Raw genomic sequence first — 20,883 nt, forward strand, 5'->3', positions numbered from 1 at the left:
CCTCATCATTATCTTCATGAATTTAAATAAACTCTTCATACTTTATTCATATTAAATAATTGGTTTGCCATCATTAATCCTGTGGAACGATTTGTACCAAGGTTCAATTACACCTATATAACCACCTTAAACCCTTGTGACTCGCTTGGGTGGATCTCTGATAAACTTTGTCCATTCCATTCACAACACATCCTGCCCTGCAGATTGCACGTTCCTAAGCTCCTGAGGCAGAGCTCTGGCTCTGCCTGAGCAACTGGACCAGACACTCACCAATTCCCTTGTGGGGATCAGGAGGACACGAGACAAACTTCAGAACCTCAGCCCGCTTCTCTCGCAAGCCCCAGCGATAAAGGATTTCTCCATAGCACTTCTTAAAGTCATCAAATTGCTGAGTGTTGGCAGGATCCAGAAGCCTAAATGAACAAACAGGCTTGTAACTGACTCTCAGAGACTCTGGTTGCAATCCTCTTTCCTGCAATGGCTATGCAACCAGCCCACATTGCTGGAAATGCATCAGGGCACTTCCCATGGGTTGCTTTGCTGAACACAAACTGCTCTGGCCTTGATTTGTTCCACACTCCAGAGTGCACACTCCAGGGGGAGGACTGCCCTTTGGGGCTCCCACCATGGCCTCTTAGGAATGCATTATGTGTAATCCCAGCAGCACTGATCTGTATGATGAAGCTTCTTCAAGTCATTGTGTGAATTATAAGGTCTAGGGGGCAGGTGTGGTACTACATAGCACCAAGAGACCTGGCCATGAAGTTCCGCGTGACTGAGACACAAGTAAGGCATCTCTGAATACCTCCAAGGTATGTGATAACCTACCTTTTGTTTTTCTCATGCTGGTCCTTCTCCCTCTCCCGAGGATCAGGATACGTTAGGTTTCCGTAGCGGAAGTCGTCCGGAGAAGACTCGCACCAGGGAGTGGAGGTCTGCTCTGTGTCTTTGTTTGCTGCAAACACCAAGAGGCTGTGAGTGCATCTCCCCCCTCAAAACTGCAATCAGGAAGGGACATGAAAGACCACAGCTTTGCACCCCTGTGTTTCAGTCCTATCTCCGTCCTACCACCCTCTGCATTCCAACAAACACTGGCCCGCCTCCAAGAACTACGTGCCAGCCTCTACTTGCCAAGTGCTTCTACTACACTTTTGGTGAAAGGACTTAATGGGCATCACCAGGCAGAGAAATCTGATGTGGAGGAATAGTTTTTGCCTTCTGCTTTAGACAAAAAGTAACCAGACAATCAATCCCATGGAGTTTGCTTGGGAACATTTTCCTGGGCGGACTTGGGTTCCTCTTTCCTAGACAGGGAGGACTCTCATCACCAGGACTGCTGTTACGTAAAGGGGCCTCTGCATGCAAGGTACTGCCCTGGGGGCAGGGAGATGACTGCTAATAACTGCTACAAAAGATTATCCACTTCCCTAACCCCCATCCTCTTCTCTTCCCCATGTCACACATGCCTTGATATCACACTGAAAAGTTACAGCTGTGGTGCTAACAGGGCTGATGCTGCCCCAGGCTGTGTGTATCACTAGGAATCTACGAAGTTTCAACTCTGACAGCAGAGCCCCACTTTGTCACCTTTGTCACAGTGAAAAACCTCTGTGGATATTCACAGCACCAAAAACCTAGTCTTTCCAACTGCTGCGTTTCTTCCAGTGAGAGAAGAAAGCCCAGCAATACTTTTGCCCCAAATGCTGTGGAATTAGCCAGTTGATGACGTTTTGGGGCCATTTTTGATACTTATCAAATGAAGTACCTACTGAAGTCAGAAGGTGCAGGACTGCAGGAGCCTCAACACAGATACGGCAAGGCCAGCTCACTTCCAGCCATGGAGTTACACCATCCTGGCCAAACCCCACAGAGTTGCTCTGGCAGAGTACATCTGCAATCCCAGCCAGTACTAACTCCCTCTTTTCCCACCACAGGAACCATCTAAAACCTTGGCTGGAAGGGTGGGAGATTCCTTTATTTACTAGGCAGGTCTCATACCTATGCTCCAGCCTCCGGTGCCAATCCCAGGATCTGACATGCTGGAACAGGAGCCAGAGGAAGTAAAGCTGGGCTGTTGAGGGGGAAAGGAGAATAAATCATGTCATCTATGTGAGAGATGTTCAAAGATATCCAAGACAAATAGGAAAGAAATGGCGATCGTACGTATCGACTGTGGGAGGTCAGGTTGGAGGCACGCTGAGGAAAGGGGACACAAGAGTTGGGGCACCCCTGGAGCCTGGATTGGGCTTCAAACACACTGCAGAGCATGGCCAGGGTCTGGACATCATGGAGCTGTGAGTAATGAGCCAGCCTGGGAAATGAAAAAGACAGTGTGAGACTGGGCAGAATTCAGCAGCAAAACCATTGAGACTCCAGGGCAGCTAATTTCAAGGCGGTTGCACACATGGGTTTGGGTGTCATGACAGCCCACAGGAGACATGCACTGAGGGACTGGGTTGGCCTTTCTGTCACACCTTTGAGAAGCCAAGTTCTTCTGAAAACGCTCACGCCCTAACTGGTGGGAGAAAGATGGGAGCTCTGGGAATTCAGCAGTACTTGGGCTCTGATGTAATGCTGGAGCCATTAGACTCACTCCCAGCCACATCTTTTCAACAAAGCCCTCTGGATGCAAGCGTCCTGCACCTGGATCACAAGGCAAGAGGCTGCTGCAGGTTTTCTAGGAGACTAGGAAGTTTCCAGCTTGCTCTGAAGGCTGAGACTGATAGGGGACAACCTGTGCTGTGCTCCCACTGCTGCCATGCAGCAGGAGAGGGCTCAGCCAAGCAACAGTATAGAAAGCACAGCACACAAATCCTGCACTTCCAAATAGCATGGATTGACAAATAATATCAGTCACGGATTATGTAACTCCTGAGCAGATTCACACGGAAAACATTTGTACCTAACACTTGGCTTTGTGGCCACTGGAACACTTCCCAATAAAGCTACATGACAACAGGGAATCTGAAGGTGAAAAAAATGGTGCTGCACCAACAGGCTCATTTAGTGGGGAGCAGGAAACCCAAATCTCCAAGTCAAGCATTGTGGGCATGGAAAGCAGAGCTCCACCTGTGTCTGGCCTATTGCTCAATGCTGGCCAAGGAAGACCTGACTGATAGGTGAAAGGTCAAGGGCTGCCTGCTGTATGTCAGAAACACATTTGGAGTTTCCCTTTGTGATGCATAACAGGCTTGAGATGGGAAAAAACCCCATGCTGTGGCACTACCCCAAACCTGAAATGACCCCTTACAATACATAGTTATGGAGGGTTCTGCTTCAGCAACCATTCCCCAACCCCTCCCCAGCATTCAGACACGTACAAGGACTCCAGTAATTGACGTCCAAATGGATGTTGTGCCCAAGGTATCTCTAAATCTGGGTCAGACTTCGGTCCAAGACAGAGATCAGTGGCTACCATGGCCAGTGACCAAACCTGGCAGACAGGAAGGAAAAGCAGCAAAGCTGCAATTAGGATTAACCACACTCCCAGGGCATAGGTGTGCACAAATTCACACACAGACAGACAGATAATAATGGAGCTTGTCTGTTTGGTTTTTTTTCCCCCCCCGACAGCAGGGAACAGTTTCGGTCTCTGTGTCACAAATAATGCAGAGAATAACACAAAACCAAAGCTTTCCCTGTCCCACTCGCTTTGTGTTTGGGTTAAATGCAAAAGCAGAACACTTGATAGTCTATTAGTGCATTTTATAGTCACAAGCCTCAAAATGGTTTAGATCTGATACAGTTCTTGGGTTCAGTGATGTCTGGTGGCAGAAAGTTTACTGGTAAATCATTATTTGCATGAGAAGTACCCTTTCATTAGTGGTATCACTGAGCACTATTCTCCTAATGCAGCCTGGCACAGACAGGACACTGTTTCCTTTTTCTATTTCAGAAGTTTAACCACTTCACATGAAATTTCTCCTTCATTTATCATCCTCTACTTTGACTATAGTTCCATCTTGTCAGTCTCTATACCACTGATCTAGGACAATCTTTTTCTGCTGTGCCTTTAAAAATGGGACAGTTAGAATATTCCAGGGAAAAGGAAAGTTCCTAGTTTACCATGAAAAATAAAGCAGGAAAGAGCATGACGCTAAAAAGACAGCAGAAATCAAAGAACTGACAACATGGACAATAAAGAAAAAACACATGCACCAAGGACAAAGAAAAAACAGCCAGAAAAAGTAGTCCCAAAGCTGCTCCCTGTGAAACCAGAGAGAGCAACAGAAGAGAAACTGAAACAAGGACTGGGCTGAGTAAGAGAGTGCACAGAAAGCAAACAGGAAAGATGGCACTTCCTACACTGCTACAGAGCACATCAAACCTGTAACTTGCAAGTCAAGCCTGTATGTCTGCTGTGAGCTGCACTACAGGCTGGAGTTACACAGGGAAAACCAAGCAAGAAACAGAGTTATCTCAGAGAAATCTTGCTGAAGTTACTCCACCCAAACTCTGGTCCAATGTGGACAAACCAGACTTCAAGAGCAAGAAGAGATAAGGGGGAACTAGACCTACTTTCTCTCTGCTAGTGTCACAGAACCCACCAAGAAGCAACACAACAGCTTGAGTCAGCTTCTGCTTAGATCAGGTAAGCCTGTGCATATTGCCTATCCAGCTCCAGGAAGAGCCAAACGCTGAGGAGATGTGCACAGCTCCTGTGGCACTGCCCATTCCCATCTCTTTCAGGTGTTCTCATGTCCTGTCAAATGTTCTGCCTGTTGCAATGGACTGATCACAGGGAAAGGCATGGGCCACAACAGCCATTTTTCTCCTATTTTTAGCTGAAGGCAAATAGCCAGCCCCATTTTGGGGCCCCTGGGCCCAGGCTCTCTTGGGAGAAGATAGCTGCAGTTAGTACCCAGCGCCAGCAGAATGCCAAACAATGGGAACAATTACATAAGTACAAAAAAATTATGGATCAAAATGCTGACAGCAGCTAGGCAACTCTGTGCACAGTTACTCCATTTGATGACTCAAAAGCAGGCTGCATTCCTCACTTTGCCTACAGGAATTCCCTGAAAAATGTGTTTCACTCAGTATGACAAAGGGCATAAAAGAATCTGTGTGCAGTCCTGGGAAGGAATCTCTCAATGCCCAGAGTCAGCGAGGTGGGGACCACCTTGGCAGCTGTTCCACCCAGAGAGTCCCTGACAGAGCTGCTGAACCCCAGTGGCCTCTGGGTGCTGGTGACAGCACAGGCCATTGGAGGGTAGCACAGCATGCTGAGGAAGAGGTTGGATTCCATGGCATACCTGTACGAGATCCCTCCGGCCCACGGCCAAGGCTGAGGCAGCATTCTTCTGGCAAGTCTCCTGGATGTTATTCACATTCAGTCTGAAAAGAAAAGAGGTAACTCAGCTCTGATTGGCACATTACCTACAAAGGTGGGGAGGAATGGGGGGAAGGGGGAACATGGCTCTGGCAGCAGTGAGCAGCCCAGACCTCCCAATCAATACAAGCCTCTTGGCATGGCCAGGATCCCATCCCATCCTTCTCTGTTATTCAGGGATCACTGCCATCCTCCTCCCACTATTCATTTTTGCTAATACACCACACATCAAGTCCAACTCCACACTAGCTGGGATTCAAAGCAACACCAAGAGGATATCAGACCAAACTTCTACAGAGGTATCACGAAGTCCAGAATCATTCTTGTCCCTAAAAGCTGGTGCCACTGGCTACATGGTCCTGTTCCCATTCAATCCATCAGTCTGCTCTGGCTGACTCACAGGGAGACAGGGGCATACTGGGAAGAACCAGGCTGGCTGGGGGATAACACCCACTGTGTGAAGCCTTGACAGGCTGGCAAGGTGGGCTGAGGAAGCCCACGTGTGCTTTTCTGCCTGTCATCAGAAATCTTCCCAACACTTCAACTGCTTGAGATTTTTACAGTACGTGAAAAAGGGTCAGGCCGTTTACACAAGATGTCCCAAGAAGAAAGGTCCAACAGGTTTTTCAAAAGAATATTCTTTTTAATAACATAGAAAGGGAGAGAAAGAAGGGGTTTTTTCCTCTCTTTCTTTCCTCATAAAGGAAACCTGCTTCTTTCCTGAATGTCCATAGATTGGAAATTCTGTTAAGGACCAGCCAGTATTACCAAAGCTAAGAAAGAAAATTCAGGAACAGAGGTTTTGTAACCATATGATTTAGAAAGTCTGGAAAAAGGAAGCCCTTTGTTAAAAAAAAAAAACCAAAACCAACAAAAACACAAAGATGCCCACAGAACTCTATCCTTTCCAATAACACAGAACAACCTGCACACCTGTACAACCAAGACTCCAAGTGGGAACACATTAAATACTTCTGAAATTAAAAAGCTTTATGAGCTATTAATAGTTTTACAGCCATTTACTGAGATTTTAAAACCTGTGCATTTAACATGAGATTTGAAAAAGAATTTCTACTGATAATTTCTCTTTTTAGCAGGTAAAAATCAGAACCGGTAAAATTTGCAGTGATGATGCTGATTCAAACTCTGCTGACCACACCTCATCACAAATTTCTTCCCTCACATTTTTCAGATTTACAGGAGACAGGTGCCCTCTCACAGGCAGAGGGATACCAAAAAAAAGCAGTGAGGCGAGAAACATTCAAGGATCCATGCTAACTGATGTCAGGATTAAAGCACAGCAATGCCCAAGACTGCTACTTTCATTTGGAAAAGGATGACAGCCCATATGTACTCACATGTAGAGCTCTCCCAGCAGCTTGTGGACAGGCAGCAAACAGGAAATATCTTGGATAATAACTTTCCCAGCAGCTTTGATGGGTCGGTTGTTGGCATCTGTCCCCTCTCGTTTGCTTTTCCACCTCCTTGATTTCTGCAGAACCAATGGCAAGGTGTTACTGGGGAAGAGGACAGTAGGCTGCTTGGGACAGGGAACAAAGCACTAGGGTCAGGAATAATGCAAGCAGCACCCAAACCTGCCTTTCAGAAGGCTCTGTGCTACCCTGGAAAACATCCATTACATGCCCAGGAGAACAAGCATCTCCATCTGTAGGAAGTGAAAAGCAGGTCAAGGCAGCGAGCTCAAGGTCAAACTCACTCAAAAAGTAATTTGTGAGTTTCCCTGTGAAAGCCAATAATAGAATAAATCAGCACCGTGATGCCAATCAAACCTGGGCAAGTTTGGCAGGAGGACCATTCAATTCTCATTCTCTGGGAACCCTCTGCAGATAAACCACTGCTGACTTCAGCCAGTGTCAGCACAGAGACATGCTGGAGGCAGCTGCTGCTCGCCCTTTGCCTCAGGGCAGGCCCACAGCTCCAGACTGTCTCTAGGTCTGCCCTCTCAGGGTGAGAACGGCCCTGTTCAGTGCCAGCACAGGGCTCCCACCTCCTGCTTTATCAACAGCTTCAAACAAACAACCGGCAGATGATAAAGCAGGGCCCAAGTTTTCCTAGTAAGGATCCCTAGCTACCATGCTCACAGCTACTTACAGCTGGCTCAGGGCATAAGAGGGGGGAGAAGAATGGAGAGGAACCTACAGGAGGAAACAGAAACAAGAAGCCAAGATTCCCAAATACTCCCTGTAACAGATACAGAGGCCACCTTAAAGCCAAGCTGCATAAAGCTGCCTTGGCTGTGTGAAACACCATAGAGTATCTGTCTGGTATCCTGACCTCTTCCAGCTCCTTGCTCTAGGAGAGTGAGGAGGAGGGCTGAGAGGATGTGTGGCAGCACGACAGGCAGAAGGCAGTGGAGCTCTACTGAAGGAAGCACTGGCTGCTAGGCAGGGTTCCAGGGCTTTGCAATGCTGCTCTCCTATGGCGCCTTCCCTCACTGCCACACGGAGCTGACAGAGCAGCTCACTCATGCTGAGTTAGGGAGGCTCTCCTGGGACACATGCTGGGGCTTCCACCACATCTCATCAAAGCAGAACAGCCCCTCTCTCAAGGGGCCAGCAAGGCAGCCCTGTGCTGATGGTTCTGCAAGGTGGACACAGCTTACACAGGCTCACATTGGTGCTCCTAAAGAGCAGACTGGGATATGGAAAAGGCAGGACTTGGATCTGCAAGCAGGATCACCTTTACTGTGGGTGTGAAGCCAGCTCTGGGACGGCTGAGTGCCAACTGGCTTTTGACCATGACCATGCAGTCTTGTGAGAACCTGGGCAGGCTTATCAGACACAAAATGTCCTTATAAAACTACTCATGACCTTAAGAAATGCCACTGCCTGCCTGCCCCAAGTTTAGGCCTGTGCGCTGAGGAGGTCTTGCCATGCTGAGCGTACTACTAACACATGCCACAAGAAGCAAAAAGGATGAGCTCCTGAAGCTTCTCTGAACGCTGCACAGCTGAGGATCAGAGGCTCCAGCTTGACAATAAGCGAAGAAGGCATTTCAGCCTCAAAGGAGGCAAAGGTGGGTTTTTTTCCAGTGATGCCGATGTTACAAAGCATCACCATTCCCCTGATCTTCCACCACCCCTGAGTAAAGAGGAGCAGAGCTTGCATGGTGCCCAACATTCAGAGGGGTGAAACACTGGCAGAAACAGGGCTGTCAGCATCCAGTGCTCTGGAAAAGCTGACTGACTAGTTCTCTGCAACATCTATTCAAATCCTAATTCATCTAAGAGGAATCTGCCTGCAGTGTTTATCTGTCTCCTGAAGGTGAAGAGCACTGTGCAGTGGAAGGTGGCTAGAATGGGGTCAGGTGGGAGACCCACCTCTCTTCAGTCCATCAGTTCATAATCAAGGCACAGTCTGGATCAGCTCTGCCTCTTGATGTTGGGCAGGCTAATCCTGTTTTGATAACACCTTAAAGTTTAGCTGCCAATCCCATGCTGAAGGATGTGGGCTGTACTACAACAAGGTTCCCAAGTAACAGTGGCACTTGAGTACCTCATTCTTTCTCAGGACAGCAAATGCTGTCTCCCACGTGTTGTGAGGAGCTGCTGATGCAACCAAAATCAATATATGAGTGAAGCTGGGGAGCCCCAGCACAATGACATGCCAAGAGGAAGAGCTCAGGCACTGTCCTGGAAGGGCTACCAGGCTTCTCACAGCAAAAGCTGTTATTTGTGCTTTGTTTGAGCAGGTGTTTGAGCCCAGGCTTGCAGACACAACCACATTCTGCAGGGCTTTCAACAAGAGCTTCTAGAGCTTGGTAGATAATTTGGAGAGCAACTTGCCACCTTCTGGCCATCTGTAAGCCAGCTGCCCCCAGGACTCACAGTCGATGGAGAGCTCCCTCTGCCCAGTCTTTGGGAACAGATTCAACCTGCTCCTGCCCCCTGCAAGAGCAGACTGAAGAAGCCTCCCAACAGGCATTTCAAGACTACAAACATGGACAACACATATCATTTTCCACAGGCAATTGGGTCTTTTTTTTTTTTTGGGGGGTGGGGGGAGGAGAATGACAACAAATGAAGATGAGAATGAAAAAGAGCTCTCATGAATGGCTTCCACTGCTTGCTTTTAGCATATCACCATACAAATGAAAACACTAAATGTACCAGAACCCCCTGAAAACTTGGACTCAAACCAAAATTGTCCTGTTTTCTTCCTTTTAACTCTGTTTATTTACTGTCAAAAAAGGAAATTCTAATTCTTTACTGGTGCAGCTACAGGAATAGAATTAGTAAATGGCCACAGGCCCTGCCTGTACTACACTCCCATGCCCACCACTTCCAGTCCCTAAAGCTGTGACAGAAAAAAAATCATATGCAGAGTCACCATTTAAAAAGCCTGGGTTTTTTGCAATTCCAGTTTACCTCAGCTACAGCAAGTAAGAGTTAGAAAACACCCACAATCAGAAGTATGGGAACCATCACAGATGGGGTAAAGTTCATCACCATTGACAGCAGAAGTTCTACTTTGAATCCAGTAATTGCTGGTGTTAATTACAGGAGTAGCTCTCCACCAGGTGGTATTTGAGTGCATTTAACAGGGATTACCAGAGACAAAGAAAGCTTTAGGTTGGGTTTGTCTGGCCAAGGTCCACCTCCCTCCCATTCCACCCCCTCTCCCAGGAGAAGCTCCCACTATGGTGTAAACAAAAGGTGTCACCAAGGCTTAGGGGCATTAGGGTAGAGCAGAAAACACATCTCGTCCTAGGGGCTGGAGCACAGGTCAGGATGGGGAGCAGGGAACATAACAGTTGGAGCTGAAGCACGAATCAACATGCACCAAGCTAGCTGCTGGCAGCTGAAGGACAAAGGCACAGGTCTTCTGCACTGCCCAGGACATTTCTAGCTCTTTCTGAAGCCTAGAATCCATGCCAAGGAGAACTGCATCTACCCAGCTGCTCCTCAGTTTAACGAGAGGACGATAGGAAAGAAAGTAGCGACAGTGATAAGTAAATTAAGACTCATCAGTTCCTCAGAGCACGAGAAGGAAAGAGCATTTATGGCAATCATGGGTTGGAGGTGACAGCAGGGAACAGCACTGGATAATGACTAAAAAAGCCAACCTGCACCTGCACTACTATACCCAAGGCTGTAATTTGCTGCAATCTGAGGTGATAACGATGGCAGTAAATGGGTTACATGTAGAAACAGATAGCCCAAGAATAAGCCACCAACTGCTTTGTAGCAACCACCATCATCACTGCATACTCAGCAGCAGGAGTTGCAAAATGCTGCCTGCTTGGAAAGGATGCTGAACACTTGGGTGTGTGTGCCTTTGGATCCTGCTGAGGCAGGCAGTGTTTTAAGTAGGATCCTGAAATGTAAAATGCCTGTTTCACATCAGCATATGCAAAATTTCAGGGTTTGTGGTATGAACTGGCGTTAGTAGGGCAAAGGTAAAGGTTGAGAACAGAAGAGAACAGACTCAATGCCAAGAGATTAAGCTGCAATAAGACATGTATAAAATAGCTAAACCTGCTCAAGTCAGGTTCAAGCTGTTTCTCATATTTATTTTTTTAAAATAAAATGAAAAAATTGCTTCCTCCCGTAGAACGCTATGCTTCTTTATTCTGAACAACTGCCTACAGATTAACTCCCCCATGTGGCTCATGCAGCACTGCCTGGATTTTCTCTTCAAAATAATCAACATTTACTATTTCCAGCATCTCCCACAGTATCAGGCATCTGCCATAAAGGTGCTAAAAAAATCCAAGGCCTTTTTGAATCAAGTGCCCCACAGCAGGAATATTTCTTTATAGCTTCCATCAATCAATAGTTGGCACCTGCCCTGAAGCGTAGGCACTTCAGAAGAGGAGGCCAGAAAGAAAGAGGAATTATTGCTTCTTGTAAACTTGCTAAACTCTTGCTTCCCCAAACACCTTGAGCAATGCTGAGCTCTTCTTCCAGAAGGAAGGCATGTTATTTGCACTAATAACCTATGCCTCTCCTTGTGGATGCCTGTGTCTTCACCTTAAGCACTACTGCCCCCTTTAGAGAGTCAGTTTAGTCTCTTTCAAAGGTTATCCACAAAAACAATCAATCCTTCAAGGCTTGGACTAACCCCTGTATCCCTTTTAAACATGCATTACTGAAAATTATAACTTAATCACATCATTACTTGCTCTTCCTTCCAGGACATGGTAAGGGAATTAAACAATAGCCTTTGTGCTCTGTAATTTACCACATAAGCTGGCAAGTTCATTGCTTGATTTTCTTTATTTCAGTATGCTCCTGATCCAAGACAGAACTTCATTTCTTACCTCTGCTGCTCACAAGGCTCTTTGCAAAAAGCCTTGATGGAGTCAAGTAAATTACTTCTGGTTTCTTTCACCTATTATTTGCTAGTACAGTCTTAGAACTCTTGCAATTAGGAAAACTTGATCGCATCATACCAAGTTAAATCAGGTGTTACAGGATTCTATTTTATTCCCTGCTGTCTTATGAAGAGATAGCATGAAGGACTGCAGCTGTGAAAAAACAGTTGTTCATGCAGACATTAAGACAAACAGACTTAAAGAGATCATCTTTAAATTGAAATGGAATTTTCTGAGCTTCGTCTATGCTTGGAAGATGAGTGATGAAATAGTAATTGCCCACATGTACAGCACAGCTTGAGCAATCCTGATATCATCAAGAAGATGATATAATGAGTGATGTTGGAGCTTGAGGGACACGTGGACCTGACAATCAGAAAACAACTGTCAAAGCAGACTCAGCAGGGCAGGTGCCAGGAGGAGGGAGTACCTGCCAGGGTGGCTGAAGTGCAACCACTCTGAATGAATGCAGTGGTGCAACTCCAAGGGCTGGGAGAAGATCACAAGTATAGAAGAAATTGTATTTTTTGATCCAGGAAATAGGACTGTGTGATGGATTGCACTGAGAAGTGGCAGTTCACGTTAATGAGATGACATTGTTATGAGAAACTCAACCAGTTTGCTTCTTCCACAGCTCTTAAGTGATCCTCCCTCCCTCTCCAGCAAGGCTTTGTCTTTCCAGAAATTAGGGGCTCTAATGTCAGTCTCATCAGTTGGTTGATGATATATAATAATCACTCAGCTCCTCTACAGTGCACTCTGTATCTTAGACGTTGATCTTTTCTTACACTTCAGATTACCCCTTGGCATCCTTTCCTGACCACAAGGCCAGGTGAAACAGGCATCCTGGAGGTCAGTAATTGCACCTTGCAAACTACTGTCTGCTCCTGCCCACTGACACGTTCATCTGCTCTTGTGAAGCCCTAGGCCCTGTGTGGAGTGTGAGTCCCCCAGCTCTGTGCAGGTTACTCAAAGGCAGGCAGGTGGCATTTTATTCTTGGGCCCTTGGGCAGAAGACAGGGTCATATCAAGGACAGAATTAGCACAGCACACAGTACCGGGAAGTCGTTAATTGCTTGTATGGACCAACGCCGCCGGGCAGAGCGAGGAGACATCTGTACGCGAAAACATTATACCCAGGAAGAGGGAAGAAAGACACCAAGAAAATTAAAGACAAAGGTAAATAAACTGAAATGAAAAGTGCCCTGAACCAGCAGAGTAAAAGATACTGTTCCCAATGGCTCTGGTACACAGCGAAACATTGCAAACCACTTTCACCCTCACACAACTGTACACAGTATTACCTATGGCCGTGGCAGAGCAAGGGCTGCTGTGTCTGTGCCCAACCAGCCTCTATGGAAGACACTGGCAAACACAAATCTGAATAAAGTCTTCCACATGGAATTGTATTACTGCAAGAAGCACTGAACTGATTCATGTGACCTTATTCATACCATGAATTGAGCAGAGGACAACACCCAAGTGCCCTACATGCCTAAACTCTAAAGTTTTACTCCTCTTGCCTGAAGAGGAAGGCAGCTAAGTATAAACTGCATCATTTTTAACACAGCTGTCCAGTGCCATGGCACAGATATCTGCAGGAAGCTAAACAGACACTCCTGCTTACTCAGATTCCCTTTAACATCCAGCATCCTCCAGAACTTAATTCACTGGAACCTGCTGTAACTGTTCACTTTCATTTTAAATAATAAAAACCATATGTCAGGATATTAGAAGGGATGTAGAGACACTGCTGCTTGGCAGGGCCATGTGGATATTGTCATAACAGGTTGAGAAACTCATTCAGACTGAGTGAGCAATCAAATTCACTGATTGACTATGCCAAATAGCTCCAAAGTAGGCTTTCATTAGGAACTTGAAGATATTTCAGTAGGTACTCAACACATATTACAGCAACAGCAAATGGAATCTTTCAAAGCACGTAAGTGTACACTCACATGAAAAAAAGTTTTGTGTACAGATCTCTAGGAGTAAACACAATAAAAGGGGATATTTGGGTCAGGTACTATGTATTTTGCATTTGATGATAGACAGTCAGGACCATCAACCATGCCTTCAGCCTCTACATCCCCTTGCATCTCACTGCTGGGAGAGCCCTACAGCCAGGAAGCCAAGGCTGGCTGCAGGGCCCCATGGAAAGAGAGGAGAAGGCTGCAGCCATGTGCTACAGGTTCCTCCAGCAGGCCTTACAGAGAAGGAGAAAAGGGTTAGTTGAAGGAAATTCAGTATAGTGGAAAAGCAGCAAAACTAAACTCAGTCCCCTCACCAGTTCCCTGCTGGAAAGCATAAGGACACCCCTGTCACCATGCCCAGGTACAGCAAGGCTGAGCAAGGTCCCCAGGTCCCCACTGGCAGGACCCTCTAACTGCAGGGGAGAAAAAGAACTCCATGGCACCTTTGAGACACTCAGGTTCAAAACACTGACAGCATTGCCATGGTACAAATAAAGCTCCTCCTTTCTGCTGACTACTGCTCTTCAGTGGGGTTTTTTTGCAGAGTGAAAAAGAGGGAGGAAGAAATGAGGAGTGTGCATGTGTGAATAAAAAGTGAGAAAGATATATATATAGATGTGTGTGTATGCATATATATATATATATATATATATATATATATATATTTAAATGAGCACAGAAAGGCTCAGTGCCAGATTTAGTTTCATTTTGGCTTACTAAGGAGGTCTCTGCTGGAATCAGCAGCTCCCCTGCCTTTATGGGAACATGACATCTTTCCTGTCTGGCAATGGGCAAATTCCATTTGTTTGCTAATGGTAGTAGATGCCAGTGGTTGCTACACTGGATTTAAATACTTGGTTATGGCTGACAAATTCAGTTTTGGGGATAAGGTCATCTGATATCACGGTTTGATGCACAAAATTTCAACTTTTATTTAATGTGAACATAAAATTCAAGCTTCAGAGCAAGTAGTTAACTAAATTCAGAGTCTGGGCTTTTTAAAACCGTCACAATGAAATGACAAAAATATGCAGCATTGATCTAAGAGAGACCATGACATCAACTCCTGAAGAATCAGAAAACCTTTGCTGAAGGGAGATACAGGGGTTTTTTTGGCTTGTTTTTTTTTTTGTTTTGTTTTTGTTTTGTTTTGTTTTTAATACTATTTCATCTGCAAGAACATTTGAACCAGCTCCCTGCTAGGGTTCTTACATTTATTCCAGCATGCAAGGAGATAGCTCGGCAGGGGAAAGGGAACACAGGAATTTCCCTTGGCTTTCAGCAGACATGGCTGCACACACGCTTTGTTCTCTTGAATTCTTTTACCCTGTGACAAAAATCTTGTTGCCATCAATACAAGGGCTGGGGAGACAGGTCACATGAAATTGCACCAAGCTGGTTCCACATGTTATTTTTAGCCTTGTCTGTCATCTTTAGAGAGGCTCTGTGTCAGAGACAAGCCTGCTGCAGAGGACAGAGGTAGCTCTTTAAATAAACTCTCCTACAAAGATTAGGACAGGCTATCATTCTATTCTATAATTCCAGGCAGCACCATTTTCTCTTTTCATTAAAAAAAAAAAAAAAAAAAAAAAAAGCTTGTGTGGGGAAAAAAACCAGGATGGGGACCCAGAGTCTTCTGGGGTCTGTATGGAAGCAGAACTTGCACTGAGGACAGGGGCTCTCTCCACAGCTGGGAGGTGTAATGACATCATGTAAGCAGGACACAGTCCCAGAGACTGTGCTGGCTGTCACACCCAGCACCACCAGAAAAACAAGACTTGTCTGGGTGCCCAGGAAGGATGGGTTCAAGACTTTGACTTCCTCTGCTCCTGGGACACAAGTTCTGCCAGCAGAATGCAGACAGCTTTTGGCTTTCCCTGGGTTACCTGGAAGCTCTTCACTGCTGCAACAGATCCATGTCCTCTGCAGGGACAGTGAACAAACTACTCAATGCCCAAAATTCTAAGGCTCCCAGTGGAAGCTTACTGCGTTTTTGCAAGCCACTTCACTCCCTGCGAACAATCTGCTTGGCCTACTGCTCCCACAGCATCTGCTCCAGGCACATCAGGACCTCACAGCTGCTTTACAACTACCCTGCAGCCACCCTACAATTACAACAGGTCTTCTTCACCCAACATGTCCCAGAAGGAAACAATCCCACTCTTCTCCAAAGCCTTGTAAACAGGAACAACAGCAAAACCTTCACCTAAACCAGAATAATGTGAATTGGAAGGTCTTCAGAGAATCATGTAGAAATTATTTTTGTTTTGAAAAAAAACCAAGGGGCACATATTCCTGAAAGAGACACCTGAAACAGAAATAACCAACCACATCCCATAGTCCAGGAGAGGTTGGCAGTAAGCTGCAGAGAGTCACAACCCTTTGCAGTTATATATATCAGGGAGTACCCAGAATAGCAAGAGCTGCCTACCTGTACCTATCTGAAGACTACAACTTCTTAAAGGATGAGATTTTAACCCATAATGCAAAGGGAGACAGCATAATGCACTGAAGGGAACTGTGATGGTCAGCACAGAGAAACATCAAAATAAACAGGTCAAATGCTAGAGAGGATTGGTAAAGAAGTTACTAAATGAGATAAATCCATTTGACAGAGCTGCCTGTAAAAAGATACCTTTTTGAGAGGAATACAAAACTTTTGTTACTAGCAATGCTAATGAAAGGAAAACAGATCATGAAGGCTGAAGTGCTGGGAGCACTGTTTTGGTGTGGTACTTACCCTTTCTTTGTAGTAGAAGGAGCTAATGGAGACCTGCTCCTTCTCACTGCGTGTTGGGCTCCCACTGTACAAGCGCAGGTTGCCCGGAGTCTCCGTGCGGATCTTCATTGGAGTAATGAGGCCACTGTGGTAGGCTGATAAAGCTGACAGAGACCTGGAAGAAAGGGAATACACTTCCAGGGTGTTTTCCCACCAAAACATCCTGCAGGCTCACACCTGACATCTCCATTAACCCAAGCTGCCAGCAATGGTGCCACTGCCTGGAAAGAAGTCTCTGCTGAGGCCCTGTGGTGTAAGGGCCCAGGCACTCTGTACAGAGGGCACAGCTGGTAACACTGGAGGGTTCTAGCTCCAATGCACGACCTGGTATTTTCCTGCTTTGCTCCCCATGACAGCAGCACACCTCAAACTCCACACAGGGCACTCACCTGGGTGTGGGCTCCATCGGGGACACGGCGCGGTGCATGGTCATGGGTCTCGTGAAATACACCAGGTACCCTGAAGGGACAGCACAGGGCATAAAGATCATGCAACAAGGAGGAGATTACTCAGGAGTGGTTCAACTTAAATGACCACATTTGCCTGTGTATCAGAGGCAAGGGGCTTGGTTCATATCCACTACCCTTAGTAATTATAAACTAAAAGCAGACATTCTCTTGACCCAAACCAACTCCCTGCAAACCCACTACAGAGCAGGGGAGTTTTGAGATGTTTCTCTCAAAAGCACAACTTCAAGTGGCTTTTAGCTGTTAGAGAAAAGACAGGAGAAGAAAATGAGCAAATGAATGCTCATGTTTAACTCTCTTCCAGAACTTGCCAAACACTGTTACTCCAGAGGTAAGTGAGGCGATGTTTGGCAATGCAAGCTTGTACAACTCTCTTCTTCAACAGGAGAGCCCCAGACATCTGAAACCAACTCCAAAACATTCTCTCACAAGCTTAATCCCATTTGTTAGCCTCTCAAGTGTCTTCAGCCATCTAGTCTTGAAGGCATTTCAGGATTTAGCAGCTTTACTGGGCCTATTCAATGCAATATTATTGTTTTACTTTCACTTGGGAATTCAGGGAGGCCTGTATGGAAAGCAGCTTTGAAAATGTGCAGTCAGGTTCAGAGAAGGCGGGTGTGCATCTGAAACAGCTCAGTGAAACTTAACAGCTCTTACTCAGATCTTAACCTGGTTTTTAATGAATTTAACTCTCTATGTGGTCTCCTGGAAACCCGGATGTGATTGTACCCCATCTCCCATTTAGGAGAAGTTTCTTAATGACCTTGGAAAAGCTATTTTGGACAAGTGGAAGAGTGTAGAATGAGAAAAGAGTTAGTAATATGAATATAGTTTCAGCAAGGGGTAAATTCAACCCTAAATCACTGGAATTTTGTGAAGACTGAGTGCCAGATTACACCCAGTAATGTGATGCTGGTAGCAGAGAACTAGGCAAGGAAAACAGCTATTCCCAGTGTTCTATAAAAAGAGATCTGTCAATGCTTCTGGCATGCCATAAGCCAAAGGTTATCTCTTCAGCTAGCCCTGCATTTCCAAATCCTAAAGCCCCACATGCAACCCCAACTGCAAACACTTGCTAACTAGTCTCATCTCTAAATTTACCACACTATCACTATTTTAACACCATTCCTTACTCCTTGCATGACAATGACCAAAGCCTCATCTTGTTCAGAGGCGAGTGTTCCCCAAGACGTCTCAAAGGACCATTCCCCAGGTTCCTGTTTTAATGGATCAGTGACAGGGCTGACCTGCACCACAGAACCTGGCTCCAGAGGTCCGTGGAAACGGGATGTTCGAGTCCTGGTAGGAGCCATAGGCATTGGAGACCCGAGCGAACGTGGGCAAGGGGGGTGTCACGGAGTTGGACAGAGCATAGGGATTGCTGGACGTGCTGTCCTCTTGGTTCTGCAACAGAAGGTACCCAAGGTCACACTCCTGCTGCCACAGGAGAGAAATCCAGCAGAGCATTGGACATGGCAGCGCCAAGCAGCCTCACAGGAGGTGCTCATCCTTTGAGCCACAACAGATGATGCTCAGAGGACAGTTGCTGCTTCAACTGCAGAGGCACTTGCAGGCACATTTGCCTTTGAGGAAAAAGCTTCTCTGGCTGCTTGTCCAGAGACTTCTCTCCTGCCATAACCATGTTGAAATGCAGAGCTTAATGTGGGGAGGAATAGGACGAAACTATACAAAAAATCTGACCTTCAGACTTTGGATATGACTCTCAAGACAGCTACTTGAGCTGAACATGATACCTCAATGATGCACAAAATCTCCTTGAGTGGGAATACCACACAACTGCGGGGTGTCAAACACAGGTTGGGAGTCTTCAAGTGAGGAAGGCAGGTGGTGTGACTTACTGGGGTCCTCAGGACTATCCACAGGAATTTTGGCAGAAATCTGCATTTTTTTGGATAAATAATACTACAACTTCAGTCTAAAGGAATTCTTTGAAAGCAGTGGTGCCTCGAGTCATCAGATTTCCATACAGCTGAGAAAGTTCCCACTCTTACAATATTACTGCTGCAACCAAGCAGAATAAGCCTTCACATGTAAAAAAAAACCACCCCAGCCCTTTATTTGTGATTAATAAACAAAACCTCTCAGAAAAGAAACCTGAGGAGACTCTCCAATCTTTTCCTGAATGCTAAAAACACCCACTCCAGTACACTTCACCCACACAAAGACCTAATACCTGACACTGGGATGCTGAGTAGGTATCACACATCTTGCAGCTAAGAGCAGAGTGTGACTTGGATTTATCTGCAATATCATCCCTACAAAACCTCAGCAGAAGGCTGCAGAAAAAAATAGATTTTCACAGTTTGGGGTTTTTTTCAAGGAAGAAAACAAAAACCCTAGAATAGGACTAGAAGGACCTTTGACTTTGAACTGAGGAGGTGAAGACATCTGCCACTGCCTTTCAGACAAGAATGAATCCATCAACAACCTGAGGCCGCTTACCTTCTCTCACAGATGGTAACCATGCCCTGGCAGTCAGTGAAATAGATTATGAGCTGGGAAGCTCCCATGCACCACTAAGATTCTCCAATCTCCAGTCACTCCTGGTAACCTGGATATCAGAGTTCCCCAAAGCAAACCTTCAGGGCCTCATTTGTGGAAAACAAAACACATCTAATCATCTGCCCAGCTCTCTTCAACATTAACCAGAAGTGCTCACACAAATGTAATGGCCAGTCACAGGGGCCTATTTACACATCTTACGAGGCCAGACTCTCACTGCAGAGTCAGAAGTGTGGGACATGGGAAAAGACAACAAACTAGGGCAGAGAGCCCACGCATCATTCTGTACCACAACAGACTCCAGCCAGGAGACCAGCTGACGCAGGCAAGGCTCCAGGCAGCTCTGGTTCCGCTTCACTTTCTGCAGGGAAGTGTCTTTCAGTATCTGGAATACATACAAGACATAACTTTATTCATGGTCACCTCCACACTTTGCCCACATCCTTTTTGTCTGCAGAGCAGCTTTGATGCCAGGAACAGGTCACAGACATCCCCTAACATCCACTGGAGTGCTATCTGCTCTGAGGAATGGCTGTGTGCTTTAATCAGAGCACTGAGGTTCACCTAGCAGCACACTGAGCCAGGACCTAGGCTTCAATATTACTGCAGCCCATATGTTTCACACCAGTTTGTGGCAAACTGGATCAGGTTTTTTCAAGAAGAAACCCAAACTGATCCATCAATGTGTTGCTGGGGATTTCATTAGCAATAGTATTTGCTACACCAGATGATCAAACACCTGGTCTGAACTAGCAGGGCCTGTGTAAAAAAATCCCCTCATTTTTAAAGCAGCTTGTGTAGTAGAGCAGTAAGCAACATCCTAGCTCAAAAATAGTATCACTCTGCAGGTGGATGCTTAGCTGGTCATTTTGTCTACTATTGGGTTGAGGGCAACTGCATGAGGAGAAGGATGTTAGGGATCCTCAGGCAATACACATCACATTGGAACACAGCAGCAATGAAGAAGCAGTGGAAAAAGGCAAACACTGAGCTGCAGCACCAACAAAAACCTCATCCTATGGGCTTCACAATTTACCAGTTTAACAAGACCTGTGGTATGTCTTCAGCAAAGTCTGATGTTTAGTTATACCTCAAAAATCCAGACATCAAGTATCCATCATTTGTACATTTACAAAGACACTCTCTACTCTTTACATACCTTCAGCAGCTTTGCCTTCATGGAAGCTGTGATGGAGGTTGGGTTGATGAACTGGAAGGATGGTGCAGCATTATTGGGATACTGGACAGGGAACATCACCAGCATCCTGACTCTGTGGTTGCCGCAATGCACCGACACCGTACAGCTGCGACTCACTGCATCCATCTGCGAGGAAAAGCAATTGGTCTCTAGTTAGATCTCCCAGGACTTTTACACTTATAGTGGCTTAAATTCATGCTGAGGGACTGATTCCTCTGCACATAAGACGAAGTCATGCTGTTCTCAAGGACAGGGAACACAGTGACAGCAAAAAG

At 46.0% G+C, this 20,883-nt stretch overlaps 1 protein-coding gene across 2 annotated transcripts in view; it reads right to left on the bottom strand.

Annotated features, from left to right (window-relative positions):
* The window catches only part of WDR59 (WD repeat domain 59), a 48,714-nt gene that overhangs the window by 3,168 nt on the left and 24,663 nt on the right, over window positions 1–20,883 (bottom strand). For both annotated transcript variants that reach the window (XM_084215325.1, XM_084215326.1), the window contains 12 exons: window positions 20,570–20,734; window positions 19,700–19,795; window positions 18,135–18,291; window positions 16,810–16,879; window positions 16,382–16,535; window positions 6,691–6,824; window positions 5,256–5,337; window positions 3,321–3,433; window positions 2,164–2,311; window positions 1,999–2,071; window positions 829–955; window positions 271–413 (listed from right to left, as the gene is read on the bottom strand). In XM_084215325.1, coding sequence (XP_084071451.1) covers window positions 271–413; window positions 829–955; window positions 1,999–2,071; window positions 2,164–2,311; window positions 3,321–3,433; window positions 5,256–5,337; window positions 6,691–6,824; window positions 16,382–16,535; window positions 16,810–16,879; window positions 18,135–18,291; window positions 19,700–19,795; window positions 20,570–20,734 — 1,462 coding nt within the window. The remainder of the gene's footprint in view (window positions 1–270; window positions 414–828; window positions 956–1,998; window positions 2,072–2,163; window positions 2,312–3,320; window positions 3,434–5,255; window positions 5,338–6,690; window positions 6,825–16,381; window positions 16,536–16,809; window positions 16,880–18,134; window positions 18,292–19,699; window positions 19,796–20,569; window positions 20,735–20,883) is intronic.

This window comes from Fringilla coelebs (genome assembly GCF_963513975.1).
Source record: "Fringilla coelebs genome assembly, chromosome: 14".
NCBI lineage: Eukaryota > Metazoa > Chordata > Aves > Passeriformes > Fringillidae > Fringilla > Fringilla coelebs.